The sequence below is a fragment of the Ylistrum balloti genome, unplaced genomic scaffold (genome assembly GCF_031769215.1).
Source record: "Ylistrum balloti isolate Yb309-2 unplaced genomic scaffold, AGI_CSIRO_Ybal_v1 Utg370294, whole genome shotgun sequence".
Lineage (NCBI taxonomy): Eukaryota > Metazoa > Mollusca > Bivalvia > Pectinida > Pectinidae > Ylistrum > Ylistrum balloti.
The window spans coordinates 135,679-148,162 of NW_026782222.1; the positions used below are offsets into that span (position 1 = coordinate 135,679).

The 12,484-nt window shown below is 34.9% G+C and overlaps 1 protein-coding gene and 1 long non-coding RNA gene across 2 annotated transcripts; both read left to right on the forward strand.

Annotated features, from left to right (window-relative positions):
• The first annotated feature begins 4,255 nt into the window (after positions 1-4,255).
• Positions 4,256-6,663, forward strand: LOC132553063 (nucleoside diphosphate kinase 6-like). The gene is made up of 2 exons (XM_060217270.1): positions 4,256-4,392; positions 5,275-6,663. Exon 2 carries the CDS (start codon positions 5,443-5,445, stop codon positions 5,992-5,994), a length of 552 nt encoding a protein of 183 aa, XP_060073253.1. The 5' UTR covers positions 4,256-4,392; positions 5,275-5,442; the 3' UTR covers positions 5,995-6,663.
• Positions 6,664-8,355: 1,692 nt separating this feature from the next.
• On the forward strand, positions 8,356-9,670 carry LOC132553075 (uncharacterized). Its single transcript, XR_009554344.1, has 2 exons — positions 8,356-8,489; positions 9,216-9,670. It is a non-coding gene; the product is annotated as an uncharacterized LOC132553075 (long non-coding RNA).
• Positions 9,671-12,484: the final 2,814 nt, after the last annotated feature.

Here is a 12,484-nt window from a genome sequence, read left to right on the forward strand (position 1 = left end):
TGTTTTACCATCAAATCATTTTCGATTACACCATGTCTTCAACAGTTCCAGTGTTTCATTGCATTTGGTGATATATATATAATATGAATGAATTCAGTAAAATCACTAACTTAAGTAAGCAATATCAGAAGTTCAAACAAACAAGGGATATCATTGATTCACAGACGCAGCAGCACTCAGTTGAATAAATGAAAGTACATGACATACTGCTTCACATAGGCAAACCAACACCCCAATTATGAAGTCACAGTGAAAAGGTCACAGTGACCTACTTATGGTTCATGACGGTCACTAATGTGAACCAACACTCTGTGTATGAAGTTCCAGTGACAAGAAATGTAGGAAATGGAGCCTGTATAAAATTTTTCTTATATTGGTCTTGGTGCATGACACTCTGTCTCTCTAAGGTCAACACATGCCTATAGCCTTCAGTTCCAGTGACAAGTAATGTAGGATATAAATCCAAGAAAGAACAAGTGCTGAAGGGTGTTTATTGTGTTAAAATTGATAGCCACAAACTTAAAACAAGAGGCCAAAGAGGCCCGGATCACTCATCTGGCTAAGTTTTAAAAATTGCTTCAACTTGGACAAAATCCTTGTATGGAAGAAGGATTTTTAAGAACTTACATTTCCCCATCAGATGCCTGAAAGATGAGGGTGTCGCCTCATGGCATAAGCTCACCAGTCATTTGGACCAGGTGAGCTAAAAATGCCTTAAAGAAAACACAAGACAAACAGCAACAACAAATGCCTGTTACCGTGTGACTGTTCCATAACAGGTTAAATACAGATCATGACATGTCCTTCTTGCTAAGCTAAAAACCCGTAATCTGTATTTAATGGAAAATTTTACTCAAAGACTTCAAAATGTTATTGTTTCATTCTGTGTGATTGATCAAAATGTAAGGACTGCATACTATAAGACATAACCTGTTGTTTGCTATCAACATTGACTAGCAATATATCAGGCCTGCTAATTGTGTCTGCTTTACTTATCACACATCCTGTCCTGCTTCAAGGATCATAAAGGGTGTACGTAACCAATTGTTACAAGTAAGTATTGATTTATAGTTAACACTGGAATAAACATTAGCATATATTCAGACATAATTTTAGATCTGAACAAGATAATGAGATAAAATTATCCATTTTCATTTATTCATTTTCTAGTTACCAGCGTGGTATTTTTGGCTTATTGTTCTGTTTTTATTTTTTCAGGATGCAATGTTTTTTTTTAAATGTATTTATAAACTGATATGGCATGGAGGTGTGCTCACTGGGTAAGAAAAGAAAAACGAATATTTAGCAAACTCACTTTTTATAAGATGAACTGTTCCTCCAAGAGTTGTTCCTAAGGTCATTCCTGCAAGTGTTGCTTTCAAGAAGGGATCTGAAGTTTGGAACCATTCTACCCATGTCAATTTCCTCTGTTAAAAAAGTGAAAGAAGAGAAAACAATATCAGATGAAGTACTAAACGTCAAAATAGACGCAAGTGGATTTGATCACAATTTTTTCTCAACTCCCAATGTATTCATTGATAATTATTATATGTTATGTTTAAAAAATTGAGATGTCTATGATATCGCAAATGGGGCAAGAAGCATGATCTTATCATGAATAACTCAATTGTTACACTCGAGCTCATAAATGTTAATGCGAAGAAAAAGAAATAAGAACGGAAATTTATAATTTGACCCAAAATATTAAGTGTAATAAATGCAATTCATGATTTTTGGTGTTTGTGACACTGTACATTGTAGTAAAAATTGTACATGTGTACATGCATGTAGACGTCGGTGACATTGGAATATAATGAAGGTACATGGACTGTCAACAATAGATCATCTGATCTTCAAGGAAGATTTAGTTGATCATTGCTTCACATCCAATTAACAGCCAGGGTAATTTAAGGATGTGCAAGATTTAGACGATGGAGGAGCCAGAGAGTTCCCGGAGAAAAACCACTGCACCTGTGACCAGTATCTGGAAACTTCCCCATATATCCCCCTCCCTCTCCTGTAGGTCTTGAACCAGCAACCAAGAAGTGGAGGGCTAGAGATCAAGACAGTCAGATGCCTTAAATTCAACCACCTCAGCTGCTTAAAGGCAGAACTGCACAATGTATATAGCTTACATGTACAGTGCTCATAAGAAAAGAGAAGACACGAGAAAGGAATGCCAGTGTTTGTATACTTATTGCTGTACAGTACACAACGAAAAGGTGTGGCTTGTACATATGAATATTAAAATACTGTCTCTGTCATTCAGTTGATGGAGCACAAAAGGAAATATGCAAAATGATTCTTTAGCTGATTTGATAAATCTGGTTTGATTCCTGCAGGGGCTCTCGCCAGCAAATGTGTTATATTCCCTGTTCTGTTACATATTGTATGAAAGTGTTTCGAAATTAAAGGATAAGCTTTAACAACACATTCTATGGTGGATGCACAGGGACTTGGAATTAATTCTTGAAAATTATTCTTGAAATTATGAATTTTGAATTAGTTATGAATAATTTGTAATTTAGATTACATACATGTTGGAAGTCAATATCCAAAATACAGATTGCTGTTTTCCCAGTTTAAACATGACTTTACAACAATTATAAGTATTAAAAGATAAATAAAAAATGTGCAAATCTTTCATGACAAGAGAATGGTAATTTAAATCAGAGACAGCTACCTCCCTTCTCAGATGTGTTTTCTTCAAGTTTTTTTTCATATAAGAGATGTACTTTAAAAGGAACTAGTGTTTAAGTAATGAGTAATATAGGTGACATTCCCATATACAACTTTAACTACAGATCAGCTTGAAACAAGACATTCTTTAATCTGCTTTGTTTATGTCTTGTTACAGCCTGTGTACACTACATACACAAGTTGACAAATGTGTAGAGTACTTTCTTTTAAGGCCGTTTTTTTTTTCATATTGTAAAATAAACTTAAATGTATGCACCACACAGTCATTCTTTTCCACCTAGGTTAAACTGTGCATGGCCTCTTATAATTAATCCAGCAACATTTACTGTTGGACAAAAACCTAGACAAAAATGTCCCAGCATCATAACTGCTTAAATTCACTATATGAACCTATGAAGACATATACCACAGGACTAAAGGATCTGCTACATTGTGTATGTCTTGTTATCAAAGAAAGATATACCAGTTGCTGCATGACCATAATCACCAGGGCTCTCACACCCCATTTTGGGACTGGGGCCCGGGGCCCTTAGAATTGGGAAAAATAATGGTGTTTTCCTTAGAATTGGGAAAATGTCAGGTCTAAATTGGGAAAAAAGATACTATTTTGCATTGGGTATATTCGGCCCCAAATCTGGCAGATCGAGAGCCCTGATCACAATCATTTAACTGCAAGCTTTTCATCACTTTGAATTTTTAGAGAGTTGACAGGCATATGCATAAATGGGAAAAGTGGTAGGAGTAATAAAAGGCATTATGTCGGGGTTCAGTGAAAAACATCCTGCCCGCTTGGGTTCGATCTGGTGATCCTTTGATATCTAACCAGATATGCACTCTTTTGCTTCACTTCAGGGAACTTTTACACCACCCATACGCATGCATCACTTCATTCACAAAAACAATCCACGTTCTTTAGCTCGATGCACGTCTCTCAATCTTCTATTACTTTTTAACGATTGGAGCACAGGTACTTGTGGACTCATTTTATAAGGCTTATGTGTGCTTTGCTATTTTTAAATGCTATTGAAATTGAGTCAACATGTACAAGTATCTGTGCATTGGTGTGCTCAACGGCACCAAATCTGTAATCATATTATGTCATAGTGCAAACGCATGTTTTCTTCGTGGACAAATATCAGAGAAAACACATTGTGACAATAAACGATACGAATGCGTCTTACTTCAGCACTTGGGTCATAACTGTCCGGCAACGGCATTGCGTTCTTGAGCTCCGTTCTTCTCTTCTCTGGTTAACGAATCTTGGTCACAGCAACGCTTCAAAAAGTTGAAGGTCGGGAGCTCGAGGCTGACGACATATCTGATTGTATAACTAATTTCTTGATGGTTAACTTTGTCTGTGTTGTTTATAATTTAATAAATAATTCATTTTCTGATGTTGTATCAGTTACTGAGTTTAAATAGAAATTTAGATCTCTAAGACTCTTTATAAATTATGAAAAATGATAGATGTATTTCCGGATGATAGAATTAATTTCCGTCTTCCGTGTTCAATTTTAGTAAGTTGGCACGTTGTTGCCCTTCATCGTGGTAGTACGTATGCGTACTTACCGATGTTACCTGCGTTAAGATACGTTTTGGACAATGATACGTAACAGTTTCGTGGCATCTAGCATCTTTTTTGGGATAGGGTCATATTTGTATATCAAGAAATCAAATGAAGATATGAAAAAGGTATGAACACTGGCTTCTGGCAAGTATTGGCTACAAAGTGAAAGTACAATGTATTTGCATGAATAGTGACAGATCACAATATATACATATACATGGACCGTGGGTCGAGAATTCATGTTCACATACACTATTAATGTTACAGGAACACATGTGCTCTAAATTCTTGTAAGGACCGAAGCGTCGATACTTCGAACCCAACTGGACACAGTCATTTGCATTCCCGCTTTGATGGCATTCATACCTATTTGATATGATTTTTTACTCGTAGATATACCCTATCTCACCCTCAAAAATCACTTTTACGCCACAGACATGTGAGTTTTTCAGAGTACACCAGAGAGAAAAGCAAGGGTTGTTTTCAATAAACCATTTTTCACATTGATAGACCCATTCTACATTTTCTGATGCAGTCTCATGAAAGATGTGTACTTTACAAGAAAATTGCTCTTAATTTCACAGTCCTTTCAATGTATGTGCTTTTCAGAGCAATATGGGGTTATGCAGGCCACTATACCATACCGATAGTGGATCATAGAGTGTTCTGGTAATAATTGCTCTATCACATTATACAAGTTTCCATGAAGTTGGGTTTTTAATTACAATGTACTTTGTTGAATTAAAAAAAAAAAATTGATTAAATTCACTTTAATATATTAAGTCATTTCATGACCTCATCCCATCAAAGTACATGGTATGCAAAATATTATATACAGGACATGTAAATGGTGTCCAGAATTTCAATTCAACTGAAAAAAACTATATCTGTGTACGCTAGTAACATTATTCAGTGTATAAACTTACAGGCTTTGCAAAGATTAATAATTCATTGCAATATATGTTGGTAAAAAATTTATAATGACAGTTTTGTTTTATACATTTCAGATGCTGTTAGAAAAGGGATATATGGACGAAAACAACCAGTTAAAATCCAAAGCTATGAAAAATATACTGGGGAGTGATTACTATAGTTCCGTAAAAGTTGATACGCAAGAAAAAGAAAAGTCAGAGAAGATCTGATATCAAAGAACTGCTCGTATCTTTTGACTGAAAATGAGACCTCTTCAATTAACCTTAGCTATTTTCAAACCAGATGTGTCTGCTCAACCACACATTGTCAAGGAAATTAAAAAAATCCTTTTAACAAACAGTTTCTATTTTGTGAGATCTAAGGAGTTGTATTTACCTCGTAAAAGGGCTGAAGAATTTTATAAGGAACATGAGGGAAGATTCTTCCATAACAGACTAGTAAGTTTCATGTCTAGTGGCGAGATCTCTGCGCATATTATGGCAAGAGACAATGCGATTAAGGAGTGGAGAAAGTTGATGGGACCCACCAAAGTCTTTCAGACAGTTCATTCTGATCCGAACAGCATCCGTGGACAGTTCGGACTTACTGATACGAGGAATTCGACTCACGGATCAGATTCTGAGGAATCGGCACGAAAAGAAATGCAATTTTTCTTTCCAGAGTTCAACGTAGACCAGTGGTACAAAGAAAAGGAACCTTATTTTCAAAATGGAAATGTTTCTTTTTATGAGGAAAAAGGAATACATGTTGAAGACATACCAAGTGCTCACATTTTGAAACAAGAGACGTCTTGATTTAGATCAAGAACTGTTAAGAATTACTGCTGTTAGGAATATCATCAATTGATTTTCAAGAAGAGAATAGCTACCACACAGGATTGCATTTCACATAGATTTTGAGATACAGTGTCAATCTGTGTATGCACTGACAAAGAAATGTTGTTATCCCCCATTCAGAATAGTTTTATAGGATTTGGTTTTTCTATATTAATGAGAAATGATACAAATATATGATATATAACTCTACCAGTTCCAGCTATGATTGATTTATATTTTTGTATAAGTGTTTAGAACATTTTCAATTTAATATTACAAGTTATGTATCATTACCACTATTCTATTTTACATTGTAGATAGCAAAAATTCAGGGTTTTGTAAATAAAAATTGAACCAATAAATGAGGATGTTTTTGAATCAATACGATGTTCATGTCAACTCTCCTGTCCGATGTTATAATCTGCCTGTGACACAGGGACAGAGGGGTCAATAGTTTGTTTAAATGAATGACCTTGACCCATTTTCAAGATCATAGCTAGGTGTCAAATGCAATACAATCCTGAAATTCTTTCTTTTTAATATCCCCAACACCATCAGCAGTACCTTGGAATTTCATCATTTTGCATACAATATATAAACTGACTGTAAATGGGGGTATGCTGCTGTTTCAAATGAAACTGATTAAAGTTTTACAACTCTGTGTGTTTTTATCTTTCGCCAATGGAAATTTTAAAACACTGAACCCAGAGTGAAGTACATTTACACAGAAATGTCCTGGTCTTCGGTATAGATATGTAAAATATTAACGGTTAACACTCATCCTCGATAATTCATAGGAGTACCATCTTTTTCGCTCTTTAAAGAGAGCGAAAGTGATCGTAATCTCTAGAGTACATTCTCAGCCCCCATCCTCTGTCAGGCTTATGGCTATAACATCTATGCTACATTGTACTGACAGAGTGAAATGAAGGACAGTAATTAACTCTGGGAGATAAGAATGCTGGAGTATCAAGGATGGGTTAACACTCAACAAACCATCGTGCTAAACATCAAAGATATTTACGTTCAGTTAGTTAAGATTTCTCAACCTTTTGATTATACTCTGATTATATTTACTTGATCCTCAGTTTCTGTAAGCTTTCTACCTGTGTAATTCTGGGGTTTGCTATCAGTGTCTTATACCTTTGTTACTCTTTGGTCAATATCCATTTATCTATGAATAAATGGTGGCATAGTTACTAAAAACGGGTAACCAGGTAGGATACTTAATCGGGGAGAGATTTTTATGGGTTTTTTTTTACAATGGACAGACTTAAACATTGGTAAATTTTCATCTATTCTGATTTTAGAAGCAACAATGTTGCATGGATGCTGCAATGTTGGAGCCAAGGCTGTTTTGTTCCCACATCAATCCTCTTATTGGTGACATTGGAAATGTAAAACATTTTTTATATTTCATTACAAATTTCAGTTTTTGGTTTAGTTTCATACTGAGGTCTTATCAACAACCAGGTTATTTTAAAGTACAGCCTCCCAATGTTTGCGACATGATTGAGTACATTTTGGGGGACTGCATGCCGAAGCCCCAAGCAGGACACCTCACTCAGTCACATCACTGAACCTACACATGCAAACCAGTTGTTACACTACCACAATGCCAAATGTTAAGCATGAAATAGTTGCTACCATATACTCCAAATACAAGATTTTAATCAGGAGGGAAAAAAAATAGAAAACTTGAAGTAAATGAACAAAACTTACTTATGTTATATTTCATTATTCTTTCCCAGGAGATGCAATATATGCCTTGACTGATCAATTTTCTGTAAAATGGGAACAAATTTTCAGGTCCCCAGTGTTCCCAACAGTACAGTGTGGTAGCACAATAAAATTGGCTTCACTGGTTCCACACCATTGCAAATAAGGCTTATAATTACATGAAGTTTCGCCATGAGCACCAAGCACATGCACTCACCTTGCAAGACAGTCCTGCAATGACCACAGATATTGTTAGTACGTTAATGAGTCGTGATTATTATTAAGACAAAATTGAATTGTACATTTTGCATTTATTGTAGCCCCATTTTATGAAACATGTATAGATGGGCATACTAAAGGTAAGTGACTTTAAACAGAATAATTCGCGTGTAACAGTACAATTTGAATAAGTTTGAAAGCTTACTTCTTATTAATGATCAGAGTCATAAAAATACATAAAGAAGTCAATAAACAAATGTAAAAATTACAAATCATATGTACTGTTTATATATACATATATATATACATTTCTTATAATGTATATTTGATTGAAATCCGGAATGAAATTACTACTTTTGTTTTTTATAATATCCCATTTTCAAACGTCTCGATGACTGTGATTTTGTGTTATACAAGGAATCGTAAAGCCGACAATGTCATTAACTTTCTATGTTGCTTCTCGTGTGATTCCTATTTTAACCATAGGAGGTGTTACGTGTTATTTCATGTCTAAGACTGATGACATGACAATAGAGGTAATTACGAATGTGATATTTAAAAAATGATTGAATGACTGATCAAGTTGGGCACACTTTCTGTTGGGTTCTGATCCTGACTACAGATTGGACTTGGTCCGAATTATTCTGATGTACTGTTGACTCCGAGCAAACTCCAGACCGGTATATCAAAAGGCGATTGAACGTCAGAATAAGTCGGACTAAGATTATTGTACCTGTATCCGCGATTTTATTTCTAACAATATCGCACCTCAAAACTGGTTTATACATTGCGATTTGTTTCCAGCTGATATATACACCGTTATCGGGACCTCCTTCTATAAATCTTTGTCAGGGAGCTAAAATTGGATGTTAAAAACAGTATAAGACGGAATAGATTTTTAATAAAACAATGAAATGAAAGGAAATACGTTGAAAAGCCTTGAACTATATTTGAGAAACTGATATGTAGCAATTTAACAAAACGAAACGGCCTCTTTTCCTAGGCAAGCCAAGTTATTTGCCTTGCAATTTGCCTTCTAGGAAACTCATGATGTGATTAAATTTCCCTCTGCTGTGTCATTTTGGGATGGAATTGGTTTGGCGTTGATGGGGGAGAAGGGGATTTGCCTATCATCATGGTGCAACAGTTCAAGTTTGTTTCAAAAGATTTTCATAAAGCAATGTATGATCAAGGTATTGTCATAATGAAAGTATTAAAGAGATAACCATTGCAATGACTGACAATGATTTTGTTCATTTCAGAGTCGTAAGCAGCAAGGGTATGAGTTCAACCATGTGACTGCTAACTATAGGAGACAATTTATGGAAAAAGCACAAAAGAAAGACTCAGAAGAAACATCAAGTTGACAAAGTATCACATCCATTTGTCGTCAGCATAGGATTTGGTATCATGTTCCAGATGCTTGTAAAACGTTTCTACTTCTTGAGGATAGCAAAAGGACCTGAAATGTGATTCATATGCATTTGGCATCATCCTGTCTGTAAATTGTGGAATATGGGGGCCTTGGACTTCATTGACTTCAAAAATCATCTCTACAATGATTCAGATGACAAGAAAGGACATGACCGCTTCATGTCTCTTACTTTGTGTTACTTTATTTACATTGAAGAACATTTATGATATGTTTCCATTTTGCCAAAATGTATTTATACTGTTTTGTAAGATGAAGTAATTAAAGAGTTTAATCGAAGAGTGATCAAGACTTTTTTTGGACTCAAAATAGCACAATATGTTCCTACACATTTCTAAACGACAGGCAACTTTATAGCTATGATACATATACATTATCTTCTTCAGTTTTATCTATTTTGTGGTTAAGAAAGTGGTTAGATCAATTACTACCTGTGAACATGACTCATATGTTGAATAGATACATTCAAATAGTTGGAATATTAATATGGAATACATATGGTATTACAAGTAAATGTTTTAAGTGAAAGTAAGCATGAATGATTCTATTTGAACTGTTTAATGAATACGAATGTGCCCCTCCCTCTACCCCACAATATGTACTGATTATGTGAAAGACTCGTCCAAAATATAAAAATGCTCCATTTTTAGATCACTTGGCCCAATAGTGCGGCGTCTGTCGTCCGGCGTCCGTCAACTTTTCATTTAAAGAACTTCTTCTGAAATACCGAAAGGCATAGAGTTATCATATTTGACTGAAAGGTTCCTTTGATGAAGCCCAACAAATTTTTGAAAAAGAAATGGCCTTGACCCATATTCAAGGTCACAGGTCAAATGTGTTAAAACCTCTAAGCGACTTCTTCCAAAATACCGGAAGGCCTAGAATCATCATATTTGGTTGGAAGGTTCCTTTGATGAAACCTAACAAAGTTTGCAAAAAGCAACAACCTTGACCCATATTGAAGGTCACTGAGGTCAAATGGGTTAAAACATTTCAGAGACTTCCAAAATACTGGAAGGCCTAGAATCAATATATTTGGCTGGATAGTTCCTTTGATGAAGCACAACAAAGTTTGCAAAAGAAAAAAATAAAAAATAAAAAACCTTGACCCATATTCAAGGTCACAGAGGTCAAATGTTTTAAAAACTTGACGCGACTTATTACAAATTACCGGAAGGCCTAGAATCATTATATTAGGCGACAATGTTCCTCTTATGGTGTCCTACAAAGTTTGCTAAAAGAAATGACCTTGACCAATTTTCAAGGTCACAGGAGTCAAATGTGTTAAAACGTTTAAACAATTTCTTCTGAAATATCGAAAAGCCTAGAGTCATTATATTTGGCAAAGTATGTTCCTTTTATGAAGTCCAAGAAAGTCAAAGAAATGACCTTGACTCATAGTCAAGGTCGCAGGGGTCAAATGTGTTAAACATTGAACATATGCACAGATATAGTAATGTTGGTCATAAAGATCCAGGTGAGCGATACATGCCCTTTGGGCCTCTTGTTTAAAGCTTGATTAATGTTGTTGAATGTAAATTCAGTTTCAATATATACAAAAAGCAATTCTACATCATGACAGACAATTAGGCAGTGATGACAAATTGTACAACTAGTCGTTATTACTGTGTCATACTATATGCTTTACAGATGTAGAATCGGTTCGATCATCCTCGAAATTCCATGGGTTATGATCACTTAATGAAAGTGGTAGTACAAGGAATAGTGTGTATTTCTAGCGCATGTGTTGATCGAATCAGGTAAGATATTGATTGACTTTTTAAAAATGAATATCAGATTCTATCAAAACGAAATTACAATATATCAGGATCTCTAGTGAATAAGATGAACATTATCTCTTTCAACGACCTAAAGAGTGTTGGTTCTCTCTAATATTATTTTGAATATATCAAGATGTACTGTCGCCCCCCAATGGTGTAACTCGAGAAGTGAATTACATCAGCTTAACCAACACGTTTAGAACGATCTCGATGTTGACTTATGGTACATAATAAGTAAATATTGAATTTCTGGTGCATATTTACAATTTGACTTTACCATAAATATTATGTTTACTCTTTGGTAGACTTCAATTCTGATCACTTTTCCCGCCAAAATGGAATCGGCTATTTTGCAATATCATCAGTTGTCGGGCTACCCCGTCAGTGCGTATAATGTCTAATAATGAATGATTATTAGTTTTTTTTTCAAAAATGATGAAAAGAAAAAAAAATGACAAAAAAGTCAGAATGTAAATGTAAGATTTATATTTTTTAATCTTGTTTGTTGCTGTGTAAAAATACAGTTCACACACAGTATACAATCAAGAAAAAAAAATCATAACAAAATAGTCCGTTTTAAACTATAAATATTCTAAAGTACCTGTTACAGAGACTGGAAAACCTTGACCGCAAAACAAATTAAAAACTGTTTTTCTGATTTTCATTGCCAAATGCTTTGTTGCGTAACGGAAGTACTCGTGGTACATGTCCTCATTAACTTTACTTTATTTTCACAACTTTTTTTCTCCGATATCATTAATGTACTTGATAAAGGAGTTTATTTGGAAAATTAACGAAAAAAAATAAGATCCAAATTAAGTGTATTTGCATTAATCATCTAAATCGATGTAGTGATCAACTGTTTCCCAAACTCCATGTTAACGTTCATGAATAGTTGTTTTTAGGTTGCGGTCAAATTGATGCATACATGTACTAAAACCTAAGTAGACAAAATCATCAAAACACAACTTAAGCACGACAGGTTTCAAATATTTCTCTCTTTTTTTTCTTATACGATTGATACCACGCAAACTTCACCCAGTCATACTTAACCAAGTTACACACACAATGCATTTCACAAACAGGCTGAGCAGTTTGGCCGATTGCACAGCCAGAGTACGATGAAAGATGTTAACATTTAAAATGGACAAAGCAGATATAGCGTATTGAAATCAGTCTTTCATGGCAAGAATTAATGTGTTGACAGAAAAACGTACAGACAATCACAAGTCCATAACTGGCTGATACAGCAATCGTGAGCATCATCAATGTGTTCACTAACGGTAACTCTTAATCTGTTACAAGATTATGGAATACT